Source organism: Quercus suber, unplaced genomic scaffold (assembly GCF_002906115.3).
Source record: "Quercus suber isolate HL8 unplaced genomic scaffold, Cork oak 2.0 scaffold_252, whole genome shotgun sequence".
Lineage (NCBI taxonomy): Eukaryota > Viridiplantae > Streptophyta > Magnoliopsida > Fagales > Fagaceae > Quercus > Quercus suber.
This window is the reverse complement of record NW_027069708.1, coordinates 272,745-288,520: the sequence shown is the minus strand read 5'-3', so window position 1 is coordinate 288,520 and position 15,776 is coordinate 272,745. Positions and strand designations below refer to the sequence as shown.

The window sequence follows — 15,776 nt, the reverse complement described above, 5'->3', positions numbered from 1 at the left end:
TAAAATACCTAAAATTTTTTTTTTCAATTTCATAACTATCACTCAAAAAACGAGAATTGAAAAATGAAAATAAAAAACTGAAAACACATCCAAATAAACCAAACGCCATGAAACCTACCAATTTTAATTTATGGGGATGAAAATAGAGTAATTGTGGATAGAAAACACTAAATCCAATAAGCCCACTCTTCAATATCCATAACCATCTTTATGTCTAATTTACCTGTCAAATAATCCTCATTAGGACTTGAAACGTAAAATACGTTCAGTACATTGTTGAATAACAGTAGAAAGTCACAGCAGCAAAAAATAGCAGTGCAAAGTCACATCAGCATAACTTAGAACTTTCAACAGAAATGATTACATTAAAAAATAATAATAATAAAATAAAAATAAAATAAAATAAAAATAAAAATAAAAAAGAAGAAGAAGATCTTATCTTGGTCGTATCTTTCCACCCTTCAATCAAGCAGATGTAATGAATCTTGGAGGCATCTCTCAACTTAGTTTGTTCCCCACTACCAGATCAAGACAAGTTGACTCTGGTCTATTTGAACTTAGTAAAGTTGCGTCATGTAGGCGCTGTAAAAAAAAAAAAAAAAGGCTGAAACGCGTCTGCGTGAAAACGCAGACGCAATCAAACGCCACCTAATTTCATATCTAACTTTAATTCAATTAGGAGAATTTTAATTTAGCAGCCCACCCTTAGAAAAAAAAGAAAACACCCACACATCACATTTCTTACACATCCCCTAAAATTTGTAATGTTTTTTAGCATTTTTCATATTTAAATAGAATAGAATATCATATTTTAGAGATGATTAGCTAGCCTAATATAGACAAGACAATGTGAGTGCTCTTGCCTCTAAAACGCGTTCTAATTTTGCTGACTATGAATTTAGATTCAAAATTGAAACAGTACATCTCATTAACCCAAAAAAGCAATCATGGTTTAAAGTCCAAAATGTTGTACCATTGTGCTTCAAGTCTACCCTCTGCATCATAATTTTTGAAGAAAATTTTTCGGTAGGAATAGTCTTTGTCGTTTTTAAATAGAAATTAATTGCGTTCTAGCTTTGCCTTGCCCAATACCTCTCATGGGTTCGCCACCCTTCTTCCTTCTACTCTCTTTCGTATTTTCTTTCCCACTTTCAGCTTCACCAATAGTCGTTATCAGCAGATTCAATACAGGTACATCCCTATTTGTAGAGAAACCAGATATTCTAATATCACCAAATGGCGACTTCTCTGCTGGCTTTTATTCCGTGGGTGATAATGCCTATTGCTTTGCCATTTGGTTTAGCAACTCACGCACCGTAGTTTGGATGGCAAACCGTGACAACCCAGTTAATGGAAAGCACTCAAAGCTCTCTCTCTTCGATACTGGCAATCTCATCTTAACTGATGCCACTAAGTTAAATGTCACCGTTTGGGCCACAAACACTGTCTCACTCTCCTCAGTCCATTATTTCTCAATGACACCGGTAATCTTGTTCTATGTGACAAGGAAGGTATGTTTTGTGGCAAAGCTTTGACTTCCCTACAGATACCCTTCTTCCTCAACAACTTCTCACTAGAAAAACAAAGCTTGTCTCTTCAAGAAGCCAGACCAACTTTTCCTCTGGTTTCTATGAGCTTTCCTTCAACAACGATAACCTTCTTCGCTTTTTTATAATGGCCTTGATGTTTCTGATATTTATTGGTTTATTCAGGGCTCGAAGATTACAATAGTAGCACACTTGTCTTTAATTCCTTAGGGAATTTAAGTCCATCCGATGATTTTACCATTATGTCAACCGACTATGGAGCAATGCTTCATAGAAGATTGACACTTGATTACGATGGTAATATTCGATTGTACAGTTGGGAAGAGGAGAGGCAGAGTTGGGTTGTTTCATGGCAAGCCATTCAGAGACCTTGCATCATTGCTGGTGCTTGTGGGGCTAACAGTTTTTGCAGTTACGTTATTGGTTATGGCAGGAAATGTTCCTGCCCATCAGGATACAAGATGAAAAATCGTAGCGATTGGGCTGATGGCTGTGAACTCGAAGTTGAACTCTCTTGCAAGGAAAATGAGTCGGGGTTTCTGATGTTATCCCATGTTGACTTTTACTCGTATTACGGAATGATTTTGGGAACTCCTCAATTACACATTTGATCAATGTAGGGATCTATGTTTGGCAGCGTGTGATTGCATAGCGTTTGAATACAACTTTACAAGGAGGCTGGTTATTCAAAATGTTATCCTAAGACACGATTGCTAAATGGGTATCGCTCGCCAGAATTAAATGGAGACGTCTATCTGAAACTACCAAAAAGCTATATCTTGTCCCACCACAATCCTCTAGAAGAATTCAATTTAAATTGCCCAGGTGATGGTACACTACCAAGCGGTAAAAAGAGCACAGAGAAATTCATGCTCTGGTTTGCTTGTGGAGTGGGTGGACTTGAAATCATCTCTTTCTTTCTGGCGTGGTTTCTTCTCATGAAAACACAGAAAATTAGGTGTTGCCAAGCAAGCCTATGATCGTGCTGCCATTGGATTCAGAAAATTTACATATACAGAACTAAAAAAGGCCACAAAGAGTTTTAGTGAGGAGATTGGAAGAGGTGCAGGAGGAATTGTCTACAAAGGGTGTTGTCTGACAATCGAGTTGCCGCAATCAAACATCTTAATGAAGCCAGCCAAGGAGAAGGTGAATTTCTAGCTGAAGTAACCATCATTGGAAGGATTAACCACATGAATCTAATAGAGATGTGGGGTATTGCGCAGAGGAAAAGCACAGGCTTTTGGTGTATGAGTACATGGAGCATGGTTCTTTAGCAGATAACCTCTCAGTCAATGTACTTGATTGGAAAAAAGGTTCAAAATTATCATGGGCACTGCAAAGGGCCTAGCCTATTTGCATGAGGATTGCTTGGACTGGATTTTACATTGCGATGTAAAACCTCAAAATATACTTTTGGACTCAACTTATCAACCAAAGGTGGCAGATTTGGCCTATCCAAATTACAAAATAGAGGTGTCCTTAAGAATTCAAGCTTCTCAAAGATAAGAGGAACCCGAGTTATATGGCTCCAGAGTGGGTTTTCAATCTACCTATCACCTCCAAAGTGGATGTTTATAGCTATGGAACTGTTGTTCTGGAAATGGTGACCGGAAGGATCCATCAAGGAGTGTCCATGCTATAGATGATGGTGGTGGCAGAGCACAAAAGGCTGGTTACATGGGTGAGGGAAAAATGAATAAAGCAGCTGCAAATACTTCTTTACTTGAAGAGATCATTGATCCAATGTTGCAACGTAAATACAACATATTTGAGATGAAAGCTTTGGTTCAGGTTGCTCTACAATGCGTAGAAGAAGACAAAGATGTAAGACCTACCATGAGCCAAGTAGTTGAGATGCTCTTACTCCAAGAAAAAGTTAGTGATGGTGTTACATATAACGAGTGCAATCTCATGCCTACTAATATAATATGTCAAGTGACTTCAAAATTTATTTCATAAAGCAAGCATAGTTGTGTTATCAAAATAATAATAATAATAAAGTAAGCATAGTTGTGAACCTGGTTCTCTCCTATAGTTCAACATACTGGGCTGCATTTAGCATGCACTTCCTTGCGAAATAAGTGTGCGTGTTTGTGTGGTTTTTTTTTTTATAATTTATTTACCCTTTTCATTAGCTTGCATCTTCCCTTTAAACTAGTCATGTACCTGCAACAATGTGATTCAGTAAAGTCTCTGTTTGAATTCTCTTAAAATAAAACTTCAATAATATGATAAAAATTTAGGTTAAAATAGATTGTTTGTCTCTAAAGTTTAAATATTGGCAATTTAGTCACTAAAATTTAAATTGATCACTTTTAATCCTTAACAAACTTAAAATAGTTGCTTTTAATCCCCAAAAAAATTTACAAAGGTCAATCTTGGACCCTAACAAACTCTAAGTGATTGCTTGTTGTCTTGTGGAATGATAATGTGTCAACTTCTAATTTGACCATGTCATATAAGGGATTAAATATGATCACTTTAAACTTTATTAATAAATTAATGTAGAGAGAGAGAGAGAGAGGAGAGAGAGAGAGAGAGGGAGAGGAGAGAAAGAATAATCTATTAATATTTTTGTGTCAAGAATTGTGCAGGGAAACTACCTTTTTATGTAATTATTTATGATATATGTGTAGCACAAGTAAACGGAATGTAAGGCAAGTAATTTATACTACAGGTAACAAAATATTGAGCCAGTAATATATACTAACAAACTTTAGGGACTAAATTCACTAATATGTTAAATTTTGAAGGCCAACAATATATTGAAGCGTAAATAGTATTTACTTAATTATGTAATTTTGTTTTCCTTTTTTTGGGTAAAAAGGACAATATTATTAAGGAGGGCAGCTAGCTCCCATCAATAAGGAAACCAACATTCATACAATGTACAAACACAGTCCAAATTAAGTAACAAAATACACATCAGTCTTCAAAAGGAGGCTCATAAAACAAAACAAATCCTAAGCATAGTGGACATCCCGTCAGGCAAGTGCATCAACATACTTGTTAGCCTTCCTATAGCAGTGAGAGATCCTAACTTGAGGAATTTTCCTTAAGACTTTCCCTGCAATCAACCAAAATAGTAACATCAGAATTGTTAGCAAGATCTGGCCCATCAGGGTCTTTAAGAAGATCAACAATAATCTAAGCATCTAGCTCAATTTCCACTGCCTCCAAATTAAGAAAATGCAAAGACTAATTCTATATATCCTTCACAGCCCCCAACTCAGCAGCCACACTTGAAGTAAATGTAAGTTTGTAACATAAATAAGAGAGTTTTTACGCGAATTTGCACTGTTACAATATGAATTTCTAAGCAGCCCAAGCCTAAATAAGATTTTAAATTTCTCTCTTCTATGCAAGCCCAGAGGAGGTAGGCTTTAGCCTAGATTTTCACATGAATGATTTGTTCAAGCAGCCCAGTCAATTAAAATGGTTATTATAGTCTAGAGTCTAGACTCTCGACTTTTATTAAGAGCAAAACTTAAATACAGTACTTAGATGATACTTCTTAGATCCCCTCTAAAGATTCAGTCATATGGCATTATTTAATTAAAAATACATTTCCATCCCATGAGAAAAAAGCCACATAGTTGAATCTTAAGTTGGAACCTAAGAAACAGTACCTAAGTATGACAATGATGATTTTGATGATTGATGAGGACTATCTATGGGTATTGATCAAATCCTTTTGTATTCTTTTTGGCTGATCATGAACGCATATTGTAGACAAGAATGTTGTTGTATTAATGTGAATGTATATATATAATATATTATTTTGATATGTTAGTTTGAATGTAAACAGGTTGAATATTGTAGACAGAATTAGTGATTTGCCCAAGAATTAAAAAAAAAAAAAAAAAAAAAAAAAAAAAAAAAAAGCAAGCCTATAGCCGTGTTTTATAAACATGGCTATAACCAAATTATAAAAATAAATAATAAATTAAATAAAATAATAATAAAAATCCTATAGCTGCGTTTTTAAAATGCGGCTGTAGGTTGAGGATCTATAGGCATTTTTTAAATATGGCTAATGTACACCCTATAACTGCGTTTTTAAAGACGCGCCTATAGACCTGTCGGACCTATAATCACAGTGTATAGGCAAATGCGGCTATAGACCAATGGACCTATAGCTACGTTTTTAGGAGCTACAGTCACGTTTAAAAAACGCAGCTATAGCTCGCTTACAAGCTAAAGCCAAACCCATTTATAAACTATGTATTAAGTGTTAACCAACAAAATAGAAAGTACCTATAAATCTACAATTTCTAAAGTACACTACCAATTCGATAGATTGTAATATGGATTTAAATAAAGAATTTCTAGTAAATAAAAGTTTCCTTCATTTGTCTTTTGATGGGGATGGAAAATTTGAGGGATGAAAAACTTATTTGTTGGTTGAGAAGAAAAATAGGATGATTGAAAATGTGGTTTGTCTAAATTTACTATTATATCCTTATTTCATTGTATAGAAGAAATACTTTTTATTTGTAATAAAATATTATTTATTTATAAATTAAAATTAATAAAATAACATTTTATAAAATTAAAACTTTATTTTTTTTCATTGTTATTATATTTATTACATTTATTAAAAAAAATAATGGGGAAAAAATTAGCACAAAGATGGATACTAAACATGCCAAAAAAAAATAAAATCAAGGGGGGAAAAAGGGTATATGGCATCAACAAAAACAACCAAAAAGAAAAACAAGAAAATAGTATTAGAAAAAGAAAAGAAGAGAGAATTGGAAAAGAACAAGCAGAAAATGACAAAAAGAATGAGGAAAAAATTGAGAGAAAAAATGATAGAGAGAGAGAGAGAGATGACTATTGTTTTCTTCTTCAACATTAGAAAAGAGGGACAAAAAAGTATTGACTCAGCTGCAACAAAGTCAATTAAGTTTTCTCTCCAGTTAGAGAGAACATTTTAGTGGGCTTGGGGCGAAAATACATGAGCCCTACTAAAATCCCTCCAACTTTCCACCCCAATCAAACAACCCCAAAATCCCTTTTTTATCCCCCATTTTCTATCCTCCCTGTTTAAAGGGTTCAACTAGTTAGGGGATGGAAAAGTGGGAGGGAATGAAAAAGTGGGAATATAGAAGAGATTTTAGTTTCCCTTATTTGAGTTTGGTTGGGGGTGGAAAAGTGAAGGGTTGAAAAATTCATTTGTATGGTGTTGGAAATAGTAACTGGAAAGGGTCCATCAAGGAGTGTCCATGCTATAGATGATGGAGGGGACGTAGGGCACAAAAGGCTAGTAACGTTGTTGAGGGAGAAGATGAATCCAATGTTGGATGCAAATATTTCCTCAATTGAAGAAATTGTTGATCCAATGTTGGAAGGCAAATATGACATTGGCAAGATGGAAACTTTGGTTGGGGTTGCTCTACAACGTGTAGCAGAAGACAAAGATGCAAGACCTACCATGAGCCAAGTAGTTGAGATGCTATTAGGCCAAAAAAGAGATTCATAAAAGCTAGCAAGCATAGCTGAGAGTGAGAATAATTATCCAATAAATTGGAGTATATCCTATACGTTTGGGCTGGCATTTGGCATGCATTCTGAAGTGAAATAAGTGTGTTTGTGTGTGTGTGTGTTTTTAACTTTATCATTAAACTAGTCATATACCTGCATTTTTTTTTTTTCTTTTTTTCTTTTTTTTTTGAGAAACCATGCTACTGCTTTATATTAAGAAAACCGAAGGTCATGCAAAAAGAAAGATACAATGTCCTGTGGAACATGCTCCACCCAGATAGATAAAGGAAAAGACCGTCTAGCTCTCTGAGCTAAGGCATATGCAACTGCATTACCTTGTCATACTACATGAGAGAAAGAAATACTCTGAAAAGAGTTTTTTAAAGTAGAGATATCGTGAATGAGGTGACCCCCCTGCGCGAACTCCCAACCACCAAGCTAAATCACTTTGATCACTGAAGCAGAATCTCCTTCAAGCACAGCCCGAGTAGTATCTGTTTCGAGTGAAAAAGACATCGCTTTCTTGGCAGCCAGCAGCTCAAGTACATCCACAGTTGGAGGCTTCTTAATCTTCTCGGAAATGGCAGCCTTAACTTCACCCTTGCAATCTCGAATAACCACACCTATTCCAACTTCATCGGACTCACCAAACATTGCGCCATCGAAGTTTATCTTCCACACATCATCTGCATGTGGATTTCATCTTTGAGGGGCTGTGCGAACTGAGGCAAAAGGCATACTAGTCATATTTTTAAAGTCACAAATATAATCTCGAGCAAATCTCCTAATCTGTCCCAACGGGATGGTAGCTTCACCCAACCGGAGCTTATTTCTGTGATACCAAACAGACCACGTTGTAGCTGCAAAAAGAGCGACTGAGTGTGGCTTTGTCTGAACGAACTTCAAAAGCTCAAAGAAAGAGGTCCATTGAACTCCTGATCCGTACACCCACCCAAACTCCCCGCTCCAAACTTCCCTTAAATCATCACAACTCCACAACGAATGTACCACGTTCTCTGAGCCATTTGAACAACGTTGACACAGTGAATCTTGTACAATTTTCCGCTTCAACAAATTTTCCTTCGTCGGTAATGAATTAGAACATGCTTTCGAGATAAAATGCTTTATCTTTCCCGAGACTTTTATCTTCCAAATGCTGCTCCAAAAGTTCCTTTCAGTCAAGGAAATTTGAGGTTGGTTCAGCTCCTCATTCTGCCACTCACACAGAAGCTTGTAACCTGATTTGACTAAGTAAGACCTCTTTTCTCCTTCAGCCAAATCAGCACATCAGGCTGAGGGATTGAACACAGAGGGAGGGATTTAATGAGTTTTGCATCCAGTGGGTAGAAGTGGCGGTCAATTAGATGAGTGTCCCACCAACCGGTGACCGGGTTGATGAGCATAGCTACAGTTGCATCCGAATCAAGATCAGTTTGAGAGGAAACCTTACCACTGTCAGAAGGTATCCAAGCATCTTGGAAAATCCTAGTCATATACCTGCATAATAATGCGTAAGTGTTGCCTATCAATGATTTACTAAATGTACCATGATAAATAGTAGCTAATTTAAAACTTCACTAGTCAAAATAAAGGAAGACAATTATTATTTTGCATTCGTTTAATAAACGACGAGAGCAAATTCAATTCCTCAATTATTAGATAATTCTACTTCATCCTTTCCAAATAATAAAACTTCAATAATATGATAAAAAAAATTAGTTAAAATATACTCTTGATTTTTAAAGTTTAGTATTTTGGCAATTTTAGTCCTTAAAATATCCAATAAAGGGAAATTACATTTTGCCCACCTATTGTTTGTCCGAAAAATACTTTGCTCACCTGTGGTTTAAAAATTGGCACTTTATCCACTCAAGGTAAACTCTGTTTGTCTCCCATTACCCACCTTTGATAAAAATAAAGGTAATTTTGTATTTTTTCTGCTCTTTTATGTCTCTCTCCTCTCAAAATATAAAAAAAAAAACTAATAAAAAAAATCAAAAGAAAAGAAGATCTAATAGCTAGGTTTTGTAAAAATTAAAACCTAAATTTTAGATTTTTTTTTTGTTAATAACAACTTTTTGACTATAGCTCTTTTATCCACCCGAGATAAACTCTGTTTGTCTGCCGTTAACATCTCTGTTAAAAATAAGGGTAATTTTGTATTTTTACTGCTCTTTTATGTCTCTCTCCTCTCAAAATATTTATAAAAAAAAAAAACTAAAAAAAAAAAATCAAAAGAAAAGAAGATCTAAAAGCTAGTTTTTGTAAAAATTAAAACCTAACTTTTAGATTTTTTTTTTTTTTTTTTATTAATAACAACTTTTGACTATAGCTCTGAATGTGAATGTGAATGTGGTTGTGAAATAACTACAACTTCTAGATTTTAATAGAAGTTATGTGAAAAATCTCTCTTTTCATATAAACCACCACCTTACCACCACCTTTACCTTCTCTTCCTAAATTCTAATCCTTTTTTGCCTTTGGCACCAGATTTTTCCTCACCAACCCTCTTTGATTCTCCTTAGGTTCCACGCTTCTCTTCAGGTACAATACCAAAACAATGGTTTCCTTTTTTCAAAATTCCTTTTAGATCTTCTTTTCTAGGTAGAGTTAGTCCATGCTTGACTTGTCCTAATGGGTCGTTGCTCATAAGCACTCTGCCCAGTTCACGCCCTTGACTCACTCATTGCAATGAAATGTTGCTTTTTTTCATGTTTTGGCTTTCTGGGTTTTTATTTAATCTTGTGTTTTAAGGCTTTGTACAAGAGGGGTTACTAGGTTTGGAGAATTGGATTTGTCTTTACTTTAACAACAGCTCCAAGAAAGGTGGAAGGTTGGTGGGATTGACTTTGGTTTATAAGGTCATAGATTAGGAAATCCTCTCAAGGAAATCTTTTGGTTTTCATTTTGGTTTCCTTAAATTCTAATCCCAAGTCTTATGATGAGTGTTTTCGGTGTTTGTGTCGGCCTTTTTTGTTTTTGGTTTTCTTGAACTTCTTTTATTATTTTTGGGTTTGAAGCTTTGTTATCCTCCTACTAACTTGTAATTGATGCCAACTTCAGAAACTCGGAAAGGGATAATTTTTATAAGATAACACAAAACCTATAAGTTAGTCTCCCTTTAAGTTAGGTTTTAATTTTTACAAAGCATAGCTTTTAGATCTTCTTTTCTCTTGATTTTTTTAGTTTTTTATGTTTTGAGAGGAGGGAGACATAAAAAGGTAACAAAAATACAAATTTACCCATGTTTTTAACAAAGGTAGGTACTAAAGACAAACAAAGCTTACCTCAGATGGGTAAAATGTCAATTTTTAAACTACAAGTAGGCAAAGTGTTTTTTGGGCAAACTACAGGTGAGCAAAGTGTAATTTCCCCTTACAATAATCACCTTTGATGCTTAAAAACTTTAAATAGTCACTTTTAGTCCCTAAGAAATTTTAAGAGGTCAATCTTGGTACCTAACAAACTCTAAGTGATTGCTTGTTGTCTATGTGGAATGATAATGTGTCAGCTTTAATTTGACCATATCATATAAGGGATTAATTGTGATCAAGCCTAACTCATGCAAATAGGCTAGTCCTGTAGAGTAAGAAATGTATAGTACAAATAATAGGACATTAACTCATTAACAATGGCGGCTCCAGGATTTGCTTTTAGGGGGGTCAATAGTGTCTTGAGCTAGGATTTTGTTGTGGGGGAGTAAAAAATAAAATGATTAATATATATATATATATATATATTGTATATACAATTGTCATATTACATACAATAATGTAACACAGTATTCTAAATAGTATACAATACAACTATATTGTAAAATAGTTTAAAAAAATGATTAATAGTTTAAAGATCGGTAAGAAAACAACATATAATGCATATAAATAAATAACTAATCATAATATTTGTCAAATTAATAATAATTTATTATAATCATATGTAATATCAATTAAATAAAAATATATGATAAAAAAAAATAGAAACACACTTAAGAGTAGGTTTGAGAGTAAACGTTAAACTAAAGAAAATAAATAGTAACTTATATAAGATTTTACTTTTGAAGTTTATGGATTTTAACCACATATGTGGTCATTCTCTTGGAATTGGAGCAGCATTAAAAGACTTTTTTGACTCGAAAAAACTGTAGAACACTTATCAAACTACTTGATTAATAGAAAGAAATATAGAAGGGAGAAAGAGAGAATGAAAAAGAATCATAGATGTAAATACAGATCAGTTGGTTATACAAGTGGTGTATTTTTTTGTTGATGAAGAAGTAAAGTGCAAAAAAAAACAGTTTCATTCTACCATCAACAGTAAAGTAAGCCAAGTTCAGAGAGAGGTTTATTTATTTTTTAACAAATGAGCAATTTTAAGAGTAGTGCTACTGACAAACATTTATGCAATAAATCTAGATGTCAAGTTGTTAAATGTATGTAAAAAAATGATGTCAGTTATGGATTAAATAAAAAGTCAATTACAATTTGTCACTTAACCTTTATTGTAAAAATATTGTGAAAATAGCACTAATATGGTCATATTTCAAGTTTATTTCAATTGAGTTTAACAAAATTTAAATTCAGGGTGTTCAAAATTATATTTTAAGGGTCAAAAAAAAAAATTCTCTCTCTCTCTCTCTCTATTTTTTTTTTTTTTTTTTTGGGGCCAAACCCAGGGGGTTCATTTGAACCCCCTGGGCTGGCTGTAGAGCCGCCCTTGCGCATTAAGCCTAAGTCTATTGGGCTAGACTGTAATATATATTACAAACTTGTAGAGTAAGAAATGTATAGTACAAATAATAGGACATTAACTCATTAAGATTAAGTCTATTGGGCTAGACTGTAATGTATATTACAAATTTTAGAGTCCACTCCTGATGATAACTCTTTATCATTAGATCAAGACACCAATCAGTTTTTGGTATAAACAGATATTAAACCCCAGATCTCTTATTCAACCATTAAAGATTTTACCAGTTGAACTTACTGGAACCCACTACAAACTTTAGAGACTAAATTCACTAATTTGCTACGTTTTTTATACCAACAATATATTTAAGCTTAAATAATATTACTTCTTTTTTTTTTGAGAAACAGGTAAATAATATTACTTAATTATGTAAGTTTGTAACTTTTAGTAATATGAAAGTATGTTTTAAAGTTTGTATGTGTGTGATAGAAAATAAATTATTTGGTACCACCAAACATAAATAAAAGAGTTTTTAAGCTAAATTGCAACGTTAATCATTAAAGTTTAGGGTTTTTTTTCATCTTGGTCCATTAAGTTTGAGATATTTTAAATTTATCCATCAAATTTGTATCCGTTCTCCAAAATGTTTCTTTTGTACATCAAGGTGCGGAAAGGGGGTTTTCTCACATCTGAACTCGCTAGATTGACCATATAAGCAGCAAAGCTTGTTACAATATGAATTGTCTAAGCAGCCTGTATAAGATTTATAAATTTATCTCTTTCCTTTGCAAGCCCAGAGGAGAAACAATGGCTTTACCTTAGATTTTCAAACCATGTCTAGCCGAATGAATCATTTGTTCAAGCAGCCCAGTCCATTAAAAAGATTATTCTAGTCTAGAGTCTAGATTCTGGACCTTTTGTTAAAATATAAAAGCTAAGGCCATACTGAACAAGCTGTGTGTTCAGTGTTAACCAACAAAATAGAAGAAGTATCTATAAATCTACAGTTTTTTAAAGTACACGACCTGTTCAATAGATTAAAATATGGATTTAAATAAAGAATTTTAGTAAAGAAAAGATTTATTAGCAAAGATTGTTTAATGGTGACTAGTCTATATCCTGAAGTCCCAATCCTTCCCTGCTTTCTCAACTATGTTGCCGTGTGGAACTACAATTCCCAAAGGCTTTTGAAGCTCCTCTAGCCATATTTATTGCCAAATAAACACAAGCTAATTTGAACCCAAGCCAAGCACAAGTATCAATTATGGGGAGCATCACCTGTATAAGTCTATCTAGCAAGACTTAAATATAGTACTTGGAGCATTTACAGTAGTGGAGCTAAAAATTTAGCTATTTGACACCACAAAAAGTTACTTTATTTATTTTACCTACTCATTTTATAAAACATCCAGCAACAGTGGATCTATTTTAGCTTTTAATACAATAAAATAATATAAACATTATAATAAAATAATATATATACTACAATAAAATAATATATCCACTATAATAAACAACAATCACAACCACCGCAACCGCCACCGCTACCGCTGCCACCACCGCCGCCGCTAGATGATAGCAAATAATCGTCTAGTATTAACAAGTGATTTTTTCAAGCCCAAATTATACTTATACATTTTTTTTTTTACTAAAACAATTTATCAATCGTCATGATAGCCTATTATCGTCTAGTATAACAACATTATTTTTTTTAATACCAAATTATATATATATATATATACAAATTTATCTTTGACTAAAACGATCGTCTCAATTGTCTGGAAGCAATCTTGGAGCAATATGAACAATGAAATGGAGGAACTTTATAAGAAAACATATAAAATAGAACACATGTTATAGCTGGAACAATGTAGTCCATAGATTACTCACATACATAACTCAAACCAAATTACAATAAAACTCACACACTCACACAAGTTCCTATGACTCATGCTTCTCAACATATAAAAAAGGAAATTCCTACAACTCACCTTGCAATTGCCATAAATGTTCAATGAGGTCCAACTAGAGTTGAGAATGAATTTTTCGGTCTCTAATGCGTCCATAACTCTCAATGTATGCCATAAATCCATCACTTTGTTAGGTCTCTACGTGACTCCATAAAATTAGAAACAACAATATACTTCCAAGCAAACTGAAAGTAAAGACCAATACTATATAAATTAGAAAAAAAAAAAACATGTACACAGAAATTTCTCAAACTAACATTTATATCAAAACTTAAAATACTTAGAAGTATAACAACAAAACATGATTATGCATACTTAATTTGACATGTAGCTTAATCCTACTGATAAAGAAAACAACAAATTTATTTTTGAGCATCTCAAAACCAAACTAACAATTTCTCATTAAAACTAGAATTCATAATTCAAGTTTGTTTGTAAGAATTTCAAATCAAAAAATCAATTCCTCGTAAATTAATTCCAAAGATTCACCAGTCATGAAAACCAACATGCACTAGATTGTGATTTCATCACACATCAAGAGCAGTTAAGACTTTACATCTTAAGAAGTGACTTACAACCACTATATAAGACAACACCAAGACTTTATTATATGTGTTGGGAAGTAACCCACCTCAGCATGTATTGTCTGCTTCAAAGAAAAAGCTGGAACCAGTAAATTACTTACTTATTTCTAAAATAATTTGGTTTAATTAATCATTTTACAATTAAATTTCTTGTTCAGAATCAGACAAAATATCTCCTTTCACGGAAAATGAATAAATGCACAAACTATTTGACCAATTCTACAACTTGCCCTCATTTTTATATTTTAGTTTTTGAAGTATTTATTTATAGAACATGACATATATATATATATATATATATATATATGTACCAATCATAAATTATTCTATAGTTTTTTATTTATTATTTACTAAAAAGCAACCAAAGCCACAACCACATGCCATGTGAAAGAAAAAAATATCTAATAATTAACACTAGCAATCAATTTGATTGAATGGTTCTTTATTTTACATAGAATCAATAGGAGATTTGAAATCAAATTCCATGCCTTGTTGAGACTATTTAAATTAAGAACCGACAATATTTTTTAACAATAAATTTCAACCCACAATATTATTTGCTTGCAATTACTTACCATTGAGCCAAAATTCGTGAACTATGCAAATAAATTAAAATCAACAAATAGAAAATCAGCAAGAAGCAAAAACAGAAACCAAAAAAAAAAAAAAAAAATTGTAGCCTTCCCTGCACACAGAAAATTCCCAAACTAACATTTAAAAATTAAAAACATAAATTCCTACAAACAAAAAGTCCCAATACATTCCAATCCTCAACGATTTATCATTAGATTCAACAAATATTATAAATTTATCATTCCAATTACCCAAATCAAAAATCCCAAGCATGTAGATGAAGAAGACAAAGACAACTCACCTGAAGGCAAGTCGGGTTGGAGGCGTGGATCAGCGGCGGCGGTGGCAGGACAGAGAGGTGAGAGTTTGAGAGAGTGAGTTTGAAAGAGTTGAGAGCATCAGAGAAGGCCGAGATGGGTCGGAGGCATGGATTGGCGGCAGATCGGAGGCATAGGTCTAAGGCGTGGATCAGCTGCTTGGGGCTTAGGTTGGCTTGCGATTTTGACGAAGTGGGTCAGTTGGCGGGCCGGTGACATCTAGCTTCGGTGGGCCGGTGACATTGAGGACGAGTTGGGCCGGTGGCGGTGATACAGAGAGGTGAGAGTTTGAGAGAGTGAGTTTGAGGGAGTTGAGAGAGTTGAGAGTGTTTTGTCTGAGGGCTTGCCCGTTGGAGAATAAAAGAATAGAAAAAAACAAAGGAACATATATTATTTTAATTGGTTGGAGAATAAAAAGTTATTCTTTTCTTTTTAACTCTCAGCTACAGTGCACAGCCATATGTAGTTGTGCACTGCAGCAATGAAGGTAAAATTTTTACCTTTAGCTCCACTATTGCAACCCTCTTTTTTATATGTAATGGTGCTAAAAATAGCTTTTTAGATTTTTAGTGCCATTATTGCTACTGCTCTTAGGTGTTGCTCATTTGC

At 33.7% G+C, this 15,776-nt stretch overlaps 1 protein-coding gene and 1 long non-coding RNA gene across 2 annotated transcripts; one reads left to right on the top strand and one right to left on the bottom strand.

Annotated features, from left to right (window-relative positions):
* Positions 1-994: 994 nt before the first annotated feature.
* Positions 995-7,035, top strand: LOC112013256 (putative receptor protein kinase ZmPK1). Its single transcript, XM_065780968.1, is given in 14 exon segments — positions 995-1,455; positions 1,458-1,511; positions 1,514-1,666; positions 1,669-1,701; positions 1,704-2,128; positions 2,130-2,214; positions 2,217-2,506; positions 2,508-2,634; positions 2,637-2,756; positions 2,759-2,854; positions 2,857-2,991; positions 2,994-3,065; positions 3,068-3,179; positions 6,771-7,035. Coding segments are annotated over 14 exon segments (2,325 nt in total). The 5' UTR covers positions 995-1,097.
* A 6,489-nt stretch (positions 7,036-13,524) lies between these two features.
* Positions 13,525-15,522, bottom strand: LOC136070681 (uncharacterized). Its single transcript, XR_010631917.1, has 2 exons — positions 15,152-15,522; positions 13,525-13,878 (listed from the first exon to the last, which is right to left on the bottom strand). It is a non-coding gene; the product is annotated as an uncharacterized LOC136070681 (long non-coding RNA).
* Positions 15,523-15,776: the final 254 nt, after the last annotated feature.